At 45.6% G+C, this 13,541-nt stretch overlaps 1 protein-coding gene across 1 annotated transcript in view; it reads right to left on the bottom strand.

The window, feature by feature from the left end:
- Window positions 1-13,541, bottom strand: part of Acoxl (acyl-CoA oxidase like) — a 283,810-nt gene that overhangs the window by 15,030 nt on the left and 255,239 nt on the right. Inside the window, exon 18 of the mRNA XM_075962688.1 lies at window positions 5,948-6,049. Coding sequence (XP_075818803.1) covers window positions 5,948-6,049 — 102 coding nt within the window. The remainder of the gene's footprint in view (window positions 1-5,947; window positions 6,050-13,541) is intronic.

Genomic DNA, 13,541 nt, shown 5'->3' with positions numbered 1-13,541 from the left:
CTCTCATCCACTCTGGGAGAGAATGAATCATCTCTTCCTGCCAGGCAGCCTGGTCTGTTCTGCTTCCTCTTACAAGTGAAGCAAAGCAAGACCTGGGCTCTGCTGGACACATCTGTGGCTGCATCAAAAAAAAAAAAAAAAAAACAGGCTACGAGTCATGGGAGAAAGATGCAGGTGGGCTTAGCTCCAGCAAACGTGTCATGCCTCAAAAGAGAACATTTGGACAAAGCAGTGAAATGAACTTGACTGGAGGGGTGGAAGTGTCAAAATTTCTTGGACATAGTTCTAGCTGATATTTCTTTTCTTGTTTCATGAATGAGTTTTCAGTGTTTGACTCTCATGGGTGATTTCCCTCTGAGAGGTAGAGATTTAACCCTCCTTTTGCTGGGCCTGGGTTTCCCAAGCCTCCCTGGATGCCTGGCAAATCCTTCATTGCCCGTGACTCATTGACATCCATGTTTCCAGTTCTAGGAAACAGAACCCTAGGCAGCACTTGGCTCAGAGTTGCCTCCACCACACCGAGGAGGGTCCTCCTTTTATCTGCAGTGCACAGCAAGGCTAAGGTTCACTCACCCCAACTGGAAAGCTCCCTTGGGCATTGATTTTGCAGTGGGATCCGACCACATGGCTGCTTGTGCTTGGTTCTTCTCTGTACATCCTCGAGGGAGGCTCACACTGGCAGAGCCGGTAGAACCGACAGAGCAGGGTGGCTGTGCCCAGGTCAGAGGGCACAGTGAGACTTTCCATTCACCACCCGACTACCTCAAAGGATGACATGAGCTGAGAGACTTGCGGCTAAACTAAAAAGTGCATACGTATTCCAATTTGCTGATTTCAGGAGCTAAGATTAGAATTTCATGTTTTTAGTCAATGAAGTTTGGGACTGCAAAGATGGTTCAGTGTATGCATAACAAATACTTTACCTCCTCCAAACCACAAGTACTTCTGTGCACACGCGGGGAGGCCACTGCCACCGACTAGCTTTCTCAATTGCTCCCCACGCTATTTTTGCGACAGGGTCTCTCTCTCAGTTCTCTGACCAGCTAGACCGGCTGGCTAGCAAGCTCCAGGGTTTCCCCCACCTCTACCCCTCCTCCAGCACGACAAACGTGGATATCTAGTGCCACCATGCCCAGCTTTTTACATGATATGAACTCATGGCAAGTACCGACTGAGTCATGTCCTTAGCGCTGGGTGCGGAGATAGAATCTGGGATGGGTTTTTAACTTCTACTTGTCACTTTTACTCACTTATTGAGTAGGGATTCCATCAGCCTTCCATACCTTGAAGGTCTTTGTGAGAACGAACGAAATGATCTTTTAGTACAAACATGCATGTTTCTAGTTATCAACAGACCATAGCTCGCTGTAACGCCCGGGTGTTCTGGGAGGCCTCAGCATCTGGAACGAGTTCAAGCTCACTCCTCTGACCCATGTCTTGTTGTCATCTTGGTCAGCTTTCTAATTCAGAATGCTGTTTATATTTCTAGGAACGTGCCAAAGACAATCCGGAGAGTTCTCTTACGTCCTTTACATGGCTCATCTAACACTAGTGTCTTACATGGCTCTAGCCCATTGTGAAAACTTCAGAGCAACACTTGAGCGCGGCTACTAACTAACCTATAGCTGTCCTTCACTCTACCATTTCTTCTGCTGAAGTCCTTTTCTGCCCCAGCGTTCGGGCCTCATTCATACATGGCAGTCTTATGTCTGATTGGTCTCCAAGCCAGTTTCCGAATTTCCTCGTCTTTGATTCACTCCTCATTTGGAGGCACACTGGTCACGTTGTGTAGACCACCTTTCACTTTGGCTTTGCCTGCTGTTGTGTTTTCTCGTGGTTAGAGTTAGGGGTTTTGGGGGGTGGGAGAAGTGCTTTCTTAGCATGTGGCAGGAGAGACACACGCTATGAACGCATTCTGCGATTGGTAAGGGTAACATTACTCACTTCCTCACAGGAAAATCTGTCAGGTTTACCTTCTGCATACTCTTTGTTTTAAGACAGATTTATTTTTAATGATGTGTATGTGAGTGTAGCTATGTGTGGGTATTTGCATACTGAGAGCCATGTCCTGAAAGGCCATAAGAGGGCATCGGCTTCCTCTGGAACCAGAATTGCAGGTCTTTGTGAGTCTCCTCTTCCCGACTGAGCAATCTTTCCAGCCCCGGGGTGTTTTGACTTTTTTGTCCGGCCTTAGAATTAGCCATTTTCCAAGACCTTCTGCTCCTTTTATCAACACGTGGTTAGGAGCCAGGAATGAACTTCAGGCATGCTTGCTGGTTCTTGCTGGCGCCATTTTCTAGCAAGCACACTAGTAAAGGCTTGGAGTTGGGCAGGGACAGGTTTCTCTGACTTTGGGATGATTACTTTTTCACTCTGAGCACCAGTTTCCTCATCAGTGAGTGAGGAAAAGCGAAAACCACTGGCAGGGTTGAAGGATTGTGAGGAGTGCCATCAGAGACTAGCTGTTTCTGAGAGCAGACGCTGCTTTCCCACACCAACTTTTCCGCTGAATATTATCAAAGTATTTGGGGAAATTACGGTAAACAAAGTCAAAGCATCAATGAGTTGATAAAACAATAAAAGCAATAAGAAAAAAGGGAATTTAAAGGAATAAAAAAGGAATTGCATTTTCTCTAAAGCCATTTATCGTTTCCAGCAGATCTGAACTTTCATTTTGACAGAAAGGCAGTGACTGAGGAGGGACAAAGTCAAGATAGTAAAACACCAGAGACAATGCTAGGTAAAGATCTCCACAGGAGACCCTTGCCACAGAAAACTGTGATGCCAGGGAACAGACAGGTGAAATAATTCCTCCCTGAATTTTATGACTCTTTTGAAAAAAACCTCAAGCAAGGCTTGAGTTTAAGGCTGGCCTCCTTTTGAATGTCTCTTCAGAGTGTCTTGGAAGGTGAAGTAGCCTCAACTGACTTCTCATAAATCATAAAACGTTTACATTACTCCAAAATGCGGAACAGCACACACCAGAAGGTAACTCACCACACAACTGACATGGTTGGGAAAGGAAATAAAAGCTTAAAGACTGAAGAACTTGAAATTGCTTCCTAAAGGCTATAAACCACAGCGCTTTAATGTGTAGAGAAATAAAGGACAATGTTAAACATATTTGTGGAGTAGAGACTAAAATGTGCCACAGGTACATGACAAAGGAAGAAGGGACCTGTTCAGATAAACATTCTAACACCTTGGATAAAAGCCAGGGGAAGGGGATGGGTTAGCTCAAAAGAAAAACACATCTGAGGAGCCGGGGAAAACAACTAGGACACTTTCCAGAACACAGAGAACCCCAGTCTGTCCATCTCATGGATTTGTCAGAACTCTCCTGCTGGGCATCTTCAACTCACTGAGGACCCTAAACTTACTGGCAAACAAAAGCTCAAGATTTCATGGATGACTTGAGGTTCCTGTAAAGTGGTACTGCGGAGGTAGGAGATGACAGAGACAGGCCAGCTTCCCTATTCCTCCCCTTGGAGAACACTTGCATGCTCCAAGTTGGCAGGCTAGATATCTGAAGAGGAGGCTTTTGAGCAACCCCATTTGGCCTTCCAGAGAAAGCTAGTTCTGAGGAGGCTGGCTCCTTCCTGCTCATCTCCCAGGATGCTCTGAGGGTCCCACGGTTGACAAGTTTTTTTAGAGAACTTCATAAGTACTATATTTATATCATTTAACCCCCTCTCTCCCCACTCTAACTCTTCTCATGGTCCCCTACTCCCTCTCAAATTCATGACTTCTTCTTTAATTATTATAGTTACATACATATATTCACTCAAGTATATGTAAACCATATACAGAGATTTAGAGTTGCTTCTACATACATATGTTTAAGAGTAATTGCTATGGATTAATTAACCAATCATGGCTTGTCTCTGGAGAAAACTGATTCTCATTCTGATAGCAGTCAGATTGCCTATACCTCTTCATCTAGTGGTGGGGCCTGGTGAGATTTCTATCAGCTTTGGCATGCCAACTGTTGTCATTATTCAGGTCTTTTTCAGGTGACCCATTTCTGAGTTTCATGGATGCATCTTTCCTGTCCTGTCTAAAAGACACTATTAAGTGGTATCCTGTTTCTCTGGCTCTTTCTATATTTCTAGCTTCTCCTCTCTATGTAATATTTTTTAAATTAAAAAGTGGATTCCTTAGCCAGGCGGTGGTGGCACACACCTTTAATCCCAGCATTCATGAGGTGGAGGCAGGCAATCTCTGAATATGAGGCCAGCCTGATCTCCAGAGCATGTTCAGGACAGCCAGAGGTCCACAGAGGAGCTCTGTCTCACAAAAGAAACAAACAACAACAACAACAATAACAACAACAAAATATGGTTTCCTTGCTTATCCCAAAGCGAGCACTGTCTTTGTGAGATGTCCCCACCAAAGACAGCTGCCATCTGTTCATTACTCTTTACCATCCAAGCAAGCCCTCAGAGCTTCTGTGTCAGAGGCACTGGGGAGATGGCTTGGCTGTTAAGGCATTGGCTTCTCCTCCAGAGGACATGTGTACAATTCCCGGCACCCACATAACTGTCTAAAACTCTAGCCCCAAGGGATCCAATGCCATTTTATGGTCACTGAGGGCACTGTACACACAGCACATAGACATATTTAGATTGTGAAGTACAATCTAAAGCTTTGGCAATAGCCTGGGATGTTTGGGGTTCCATGGGATCTCTTTGGCCAACAACCCAACAAGACATAACCCTTTCCTGGCACAAGATTTTCCTTGGTGGCATAATAAGTCTAGTTGGAACATTGTCCCCATTATATGGTGATTCCTTTTAGAGTCTTTCATGTATGTATCTATTTTAGAAAGCCTCTCCAGCAGTAGTTTCCAGAGCATTTTTCAAATGGTCTTTGGTGTTAGTTTTCCCTCCCCAGACTCCCCAAATTTACTCTCCCATCTCCCTCCCAACTTAATCCTCCTATTCTGGTTTCCCCTCTGTCTCTCCATAATACTTCCTTTTCCTTAGGAGATCTATCATAGAGGTTGCTTTTTGAAGAAGATGGGATTAACAGAGACCCACAACATGACAATGTGTGGAGGATGAGACACTTGGAACACTCGGCCCTGTGTGGGATGTCTTTCTCAAACTATTGCCCTTGAGGCCCAGGATCTGTATGGAAGAGGAGCTAGAAAGACAGCAGGAGTCAGAAGTGATGGGTAACTCTAAGGAACTTCACCCTTCAGGACACAACAGAACGGATGAACTCATGGGGACTGTGATCCCATGCATAAGACCCACACAGGTTCAAGCCAGATGGGGTCCCAGCACTGAGAAGAGGAAGTAATCCCACTCCTAACCAAGACACTATTTGCAATTGGTAACTGCAGGCAAAGGGAAAATCAATTTCTCCAGTGGAGTGTCACTGGACATATTAACCACACTGTTAGTGTTTTTAAAAGTTTGGGACTCTCACTCTAACAAGCCCCTCTGGATACTGCTTGGTCTGAGCCGTCTACCTCTTTGTGCTTCTCAGAGGAGATGTGCTAGGAGCCGGCTTCACTGCTGCTGCTGCTGGCTGTGCTCCCTATCCTTAGAGCAGTGTTTTGGGATGGGTTAATGGCCCTACCTTATGTTAAGGTGCTAAGTAGTTTTTCACTTTCATTGTTGCTGGTAACATCAAAATACCACAGATATTCCGAATATGAAGAATGAGTTACTATACTTTGGAAGGAGTAGAAATATTGCTAATATCACCCCCCTTCCACACACCATTAAGACAAGAAAAACACATGTTTCTGTCTCTACCCTCCATATCAGGAAGTTCATGCACAACGAGTCAGTCCTTGTCACTTAATAGAATAATTAGAGATTATGGAACACAAAGGTCAGAGGCCAAGAGTCAGTGCTTGGAAACTGCAGGGCTGTTTTCTAAGCAAAGAGCCAAAAGCTGGTGCACGAAGTACCGCTTCTGCACTGGCAACTCTTACCTGAGCCCTGATCCTCATGCTGGTCTTGGGAGTCAGGTACTTATGTTCTAAGTACCAGCCCCGCTCCTGGAACACCAGCTTCGTCCCATACAACAGACAAAACTGAAGAATGAGAGACAAGAAAGAAGCAACTGTTAGAAAAATGGGGGCTGTAAGGAGTTAGAGATAACATTACATCACATACATCACATTTCTTAAAGTCAGAAAGTCTTTTCTTAATTAAAATGGCCATGCTTTGGATACAAAGTATATGTTTTATTTTTTTAACCTTCCAGAAACCTTGAAAGCAGTTCTAAAATAATAGACAGTTTAGTGAGGTCTCCTGTATCAATCCCATTCGAGAAATAGTAACACACAGTCATCCTTGGTTCACACGTAACTTCCCTGTATCCTCCACACCCAGGTGACTTAGAAGTCCATTCAGAAGCAATTTTGAAATCCATATGTAGTTCTGTTTGCTTCCCTTCTCATTCATGAAAAATACACAGCAATGTCATCTTGCTATTTTCCACTGGGCAACATTTGATTGACTTTCACAAAAATAGCATTCCTCATTTACATCTCTCCTCAGTATGTTTTTTCTGTTATGATTCTGAAACTGAGCAGCCTGAATGACATCACAGGCAGCCACCAAGCAAAAATCAACCAGTTTCCCAGAGGCAGAGTGGCTTTTCACTTAGCTACTCATCCATTCGCCATTTAATATTCCATCATTTCAAATCACACAGCAAGTAGGGGAGCAGTGTGCAAAGGCCCTCCTGTCTCCGCCCAGCTTCAGTGATCAGACCTCTGGCCTTCTTGTCACCTCACCTCCCACTCAGGTCTCCTCTGTGGTATTGTCGCACTAAGCCCAGCCTTACCACTTCATTCACTAACACACCTCGCCTTCATATCTCTGAAAGACAATGACTTTTGTGAGGATGGTTTTTAGCTGGGGTCACAGATCAGTTACAGAGTACTTGCTTTGCATGTTCAGGAGTTCAGTTTGGATCCCCACCACCCACTTTTAACAAAACCCTGAGTTTGGTGGAGAATGCCTATAATCCCAGAGCTGGGAAGTGGAGGCAGGGGGTTCACTGGCCAGCCAGTCTAGTAAAAGACCCTGTCTCAAAAAGAAAGGAGGGGACCAATCAAAGAAGATGCCCACTGTTGACCTCTGCCTGCCATATGCACACTAATGGATGAGTGTATCTTTATACATGGATGCACACGCATGTGTACATACATGTGCACACACACAATATATGTGTGGGAAAGATGTGGGAAAAGCACAAGGGACAGTGGGCTTCTTAGAGCTGGCAACTCTGGCTAGAAGTCAGGTGGGGAGTCGAAAGCAAAGGCAGCTACTGCAGTTTGAGAAAGCGGAGCAAACAGGGCTACTGCAGAAGGGTCCTGGACCCCAGTGCAGGTCATTCCCCCTCGGGGAGGTAAGAAGGAGACAGGGAAACCCAACAAAACAGAGAGGGCAAGGATTCTGCCATGATCTGAACACATTTCCCAGAAGTCCCTGAAGTACAATTAATAAAAACTCAAAGAAATTAAGAAGATCCAAAAAGCAAAACAGTCAGCCACTGGCTCTTACCTTGACCTCAGTCTGAAATGGTGATCCTGCCTCCAGGAATCTCAGAATGAGACTGTGACTGTGAGCTGTCTACTACCGTCTTATAACCCTCTCTAGCACTGGGATTATAGGTGTGCACCACCGGAATTAAAGGTGTGCACCACTGGAATTAAAGGTGTGCACCACCGGAATTAAAGGTGTGCACCACCGGAATTAAAGGTGTGCACCACCGGAATTAAAGGTGTGCACACTGGGATTAAAGGCATGCAGCACTGGTTTCTATGGCAAACTAGTGTGGTTACTGGGATTAAAGGTGTGTGTTATCACAGCCTGAACTGTAAGACTGACTAGGGTGGCTGTTTTACTCTCTGATCTCCAGGCAAGCTTTATTTATTACAATACAAAAGAAATGCCACTACAAATTCCCCTATTGGAGACATAATCCTCAAGTTCACATGTGAATGGCACTTATATGTGGAGCCTTCACAAGGGTGACATGAGGTCCTGGGGATTGAGAGCAACGTGGCAGCTTTTATAGAAAAAGAATCTTTGTCCTGTGATGGTATGGGTCATATTAGGATGCAGCAAGAACCCCTCACCAACGCTGAGCAGATGGATGTTCCATGCTCTTAGACTTTTTAGCCTCCAGCACAGCCGTGAGCCAAAAAAAATGCTATTATTTATAAAGTATCCACTTGGGGTGTTTTGTGACAGCAACAGGAAAGAAGCTAAGATGGGTCAACTTCCTGGGGAGAAGAACTGGAGAGAAGACCACACATTCATCACACGTCCCAGCTTTAACTGTGATCATCAGCCTCTCGTCCAGTCCTACCAATTCACGCCAAAACAAGCCAGGTGTAATTCCACACTACCAGACTACAAGGAGTTTACCGACTGTGTCTACTGTTCTCTTCTTTAGGAAAACCAACCAACCCCTGAGCAGAAAACCAACCAATCCCTAAGCACAGAATCCAGCCAGTCTCTGAGCTTGTCCAAACTCAGGAATTGAAATCTGACCAATTCCCACCCTGAAAATCCTCTCCCTGGAAAAACTCCATCCCTAAGAAGCCCTTCATAAGCTCTGCACCCTTTTCAGTTTGCCGCTGCCTCACCACGGAGGCGGCCATGTTCTTGGATTCTTCCCTACCAGTAAATCTCTTGAATAATAATTGGGTAATAACCTCCTTTTGCAGGAACAGATAGTGGAAGAGAACTGTAACACTTTCTCTGGGGAAACCTTACCCTAGAGAAGCAGAGTTTTAAAGCTCCAGGGAACCTGAACAGAACTGTAACGACTTCGCTGGGGAAACCCTCCCCTGCAGCGGCAGAGTTGTTACACTGGGGAAACTGTTTCCTGGAGCAGGACTGTAAACTGCTAAGTTTAAGGTGACTTTGTGGTATTCCTTGGCTCCCGATTGCCAGAATACTTTTCAATCCGAGTGGCAATGCTCAACAAACAGCACACCTGAAAGTTCTAGAACTAAAGGAAGAAAACACACCTAAGAGGAGTAAATGTCAGGAAATAAACTGAGGGCTGAAATCAATAAAATAGAAACAAAAAGAGAACAATACAAAGAATCAATGAAACAGAGTTGGTTCTTGGGGAAAAAAATCAACAAGATAGACAAACCCTTATTCAAACTAACTAAAAGGCAGAGATTTTCTGGATTTTCTCTAATCCAAATGAACAAGATTAGAAACAAAAAGGAGAAACTAAAAGTCAATGAAATGATCCCTAGTGATAACCTGCTCTACTCATAGACAGGAGCCCAGAACTGTCATCAGAGAGGCTTCATCCAGCACCTGCTGGAAACAGACGCAGAGACCCACAGGCAAACATTAGGTGGAGCTCTGAGAATTCTGAGGAAGAGGGGAGGAAGGGCTGTAGGAACCAGAGGGGAAAGAACATCACAGAATCAATTAACCTGGGCTCACAATCAGTGAACCCCGTGTACTTTGGTTTTCTTGAGGGACACCTAACAGTAGGGGCAGGACTGTCTCTGACTCTTTGATTACTTTTGGGACTCTTCCTCCTGCTGGGGTGCCTCGTCCAGCCTTCATACGAGGTAAGGGCCTAGTCTTAGCAGAACCTGATAAGCCACCTTTGGTTGATATCCATGGGTTGACTGCCCTTTTCTAAAGAGAAATGGAGGAGGAGTGAATGGGACATGGGGAGGAAGGGAAGAACTTGGAAGGGAAGAAGGAGGGGAAACTGAGGCTGGGATGTAATATATGAGAGAAGAATAAGAAAAATTCTAGGTACTTGGGCCTCAAAGCAGGGTGTGCACTCATGTGCTAAAAAGAATCAGATATGAAGTAGCAGAAAGCTACACAGCCCCAAAGAAACCAAAGGAAAAATGGGAAACTATGGGCTTCACTCACGCAAATCTGCCGCTTTAGAAGACAGAGCAATGTATAGAATGCTGTGTGTTGTGGGGAATCACATAAGATGGAATACCTGACTAGGACAGTCTTACACAGACAAAAGAAGTTGAATCCATCATTTCAGTTCTCAAAACACAATCATGATACACAATGGTCTCGTTGGCGAATCACACCTCTGTCTAATAAAGAACACCAAGGGCATATAACGTCTTCCCGAAGATGGAAGAGCAGGGACACCTGCTGTCTTCATTGCTAGAGTTTCTATTCTGTATTAAAGACCACGACCAAAATCCACACGGGGCTGAAAGGCTTTATTTCTTCTCACAACTCCCAGGTTACCCCAGCGCACTTACCTTGGCTGAGAGGCTCTCAACCATGGATGGTGTTTGCCCTTGACTATTTCTAGGTATTTTGCTCATCAATGTTGAGGGATTCTATTAGCATCTAGTGGTAGAGGCCGGGGATACTAGAAAATATCTCGCAGCGGGCAGGGACACTTCCCTCCCCAAATATTGAGGCCAGATACGCTGAGTATGTACCCAATGTGAGTATCCCAGTTATCTGTTACTGTAACATGCTCACGATGATCTAAAACCTCTCAGCAGGCCTCCTTTCTTACCTTGTCATTGTGGGCATTAAACCTTTAACACAAGTAGGGAGGGACATTCACGATCCAAAAGAGGCACCAAAGCTGAGGAATGCTGTCTTAGAGAAGTAAAGGCCTACGTTCATAGAACAGCCTACACAAGAATATTTATAGCAACCAAACAGCTCTCAGTGGGTGAACGGCTAAACTGTGGTAGCTCCATACAACAGAATACGACTCAGCCCAACCGCCAAGTTGTTGTGCTAAGAGAAAGATGTGAATATAGAAAGCTTAAACATTGTGGAGTTCTACTTATTCTCAAAAAAAGAAAACCGTACTGACAGAGACTAGATCATTGGTTTCCAGGAGGCATTAGAAAACGGAAACAAGAATTAGAAAGCCATAGTAAGATCCTATTTTTAGAAAGGTTGGCCAGGTGGAGGTGGCATACACCTTTAATTCCAGCAATCAGGAGGCAGAGGCAGGTGAATCTCTGTGAGTTCGAAGCCAGCCTGGTCTACAAGAGCTAGTTCCAGGACAGGTTCCGGCTCCAAGGCTACAGAGAAACCCTATCTCAACAAACCAAAAAAAAAAAAAAAGGTTCTAAGACAACCCGGTATAGAGTAAGGACACTGTCTCAAAACAAAACAAAAAACTGTAGTGCTTTGAAAACTTCCTATAGTGACATTTTATTTATGTTTTAATAAACAAAACTTGTCTAAAGATCAGAAAGGCAAACTAAGCCACTAGAGGCCAGGCATTGGTGGCTCACACCTTTAATCCCAGGATTTGAAAGACAGGCAGATGGATCTCTGTGAGTTCAAGACCACCCTGGGCTACCCAAGATCAGTGCAGAAACAAATCCAGGTGGTGGTGGCTCACACCTTTAATTCCAGTACCAGGGAGTCACACACCTTTAATCCCAGCACTAAAGGGAATATAAAATGGAAGGAGAGAGAGAAGCTTAGTCTGCAGTTACCCAGCCTTGGTAGAGGTAAGACTTCTCTAATGGCTTGATTGCTTTGCTTTTCTGGTTTTCAGGTCGAACCCCAATGTCTGGCTCTGTGTTTTTATTACTCATGCTACAACTTCCCCTCAGAGATGCAGACATTCTGACACTACAGAGCAAAGCGTCACTCACCAGCTTGGGTGGCACTGCTGCGAACACATCTGTGGTGCTACCAGCTGTTGAAAAGCTTAACAATGCACTTACATGTGCAATGCACTTGCGTGTGTTTCATGGTGCTTTATACTAGTGAACATGTCCTGTGTGTGGTACCGATCTGAACACTGGCTAGACTGTACATCATCACTTTGTAGAGCCTTCCCTCTGACAGAAGCAGTTGACAGTAAAACCCTTATGCTAGCCACAGACACAGGCCTCTCCCTCTAGCACCTGCGTGTGTCTGGGTCTGGAAGGCTTCTCAGAGCACAGCCCTGCACTCAACAACAAGGACGGAATGAGTATCACATAGCTTCTGCATCCCATTTCATGCTCTGGGCCCTCTGTTTTGAAATGGCAAACTCCAAGCTGAAATGCCCACGTTCTCAGAATACAAGCCTTGGCTTCTTCCCTCTTGGGTTCTCACAACTGTGTGGGGTTTCCCCCCTCCATTACACAATCTGCCTGCTGGTATAATTATCTGGTCATGTGTCTCACTCCTTGACTACAACATGATGAAAAAGTTGTAACTCATGCATCTTAGAATGCCCCACTGTGTCATTGCCACTATCTGGGCCCCATGTGCATTTGTGAGACCAAGGAGCTCGAGAGCCATGGGTTCCAGGAGTGTAGGCCCTCTGGGATCCACAATGGGAGGAGGGGGAACTGCCTGGGATTTATGACAAGCCGGTGGCCTACATACATAGCCCGAGCCGCATAATAAGCTGGGAGATGAAGCAAATGGACCAAGTTGGCCTATGGTGTCAGAGAAGATGAACAAAGCTTATTAACACACGGGAAGAGCAGCGTGAGCACAGAACAGCTTCCCCGGCAGCAACCCAGTTCTCTCACTGTGATGAAGTGGTCTGCCTCTGGCCTCAGCCTTCAGCCGCTTGGGATCCCCATCCCTGCCTTGGAAAATTGATGGGAGAAGGTGCACTCTCCCGGTTTAAGGCATTTCTGTCAGTGTTAGCAAGAAAATACCAGCTTTGCGAATTCTCAGGGCATTCCCTACAACCGGAGAGTGGCTTGAATTGGACCAGACTGGAGCAACGCCTACCTGTGAGCTGCCTAGTTCCCATCCAGTCCCCTCCAGCTCAGGCAAGGCAGCCTTAACCTTACTTAACCCGACAGGGAAGGCAGGGTGTGTCAGCTTTAGTGTCGTTTATTTGACCATCTGAAGGAACTGGTCCTAACTTAAGGTTGTTCAAACTCAACCTCCACTCCAGCAGTGGCAAGTGGGGACGGAGTTCATGGCTAGTTTGGCTAGTTCTCTCTCTAACACCATCTGAAGGAACTGGTCCTAACTTAAGATTGTTCAAACTCAACCTCCACTCCAGCAGTGGCAAGTGGGGACGGAGTTCATGGCTAGTTTGGCTAGTTCTCTCTCTAACACCATCTGAAGGAACTGGTCCTAACTTAAGATTGTTCAAACTCAACCTCCACTCCAGCAGTGGCAAGTGGGGACGGAGTTCATGGCTAGTTTGGCTAGTTCTCTCTCTAACACCATGTGCTGAGGTAGAGAGGATTTCTCTTCAGCATGGGCCACATGCTGGTGTCATGGTTGATCAAACACACAGGAGTTGACAAAAGGCAGGGACAGCCCCCAGAGCAGCCTGCTGTCTGCCTCTCTGATAGGCCTGGACACAGATGTATCCTGGTCTCCAGAAGACAGAAAACGAAAAGCACAGAAAGCGAAATCAACAAACATGAAGCGAGATGAGAGAAAGCTCAGGGAGGAGACGGGGGCCGTGTTTTCTGACCCAGTGAATGTTCTGGACAGCAGGAGACCTGAGCCCTGCTGTGTCTAAGCACCAAGTAGGGATGACAGGGAGAGAGTTCTCCAGTCCTGGTGTCACACAGCTGGCTTGTGCTGCAGACACACTCCACCCTGGAGAGT

Source organism: Microtus pennsylvanicus, chromosome 2 (assembly GCF_037038515.1).
Source record: "Microtus pennsylvanicus isolate mMicPen1 chromosome 2, mMicPen1.hap1, whole genome shotgun sequence".
Lineage (NCBI taxonomy): Eukaryota > Metazoa > Chordata > Mammalia > Rodentia > Cricetidae > Microtus > Microtus pennsylvanicus.
Note: the sequence above shows the minus strand (reverse complement) of the source record. Positions and strands in the feature narration are given on the sequence as shown.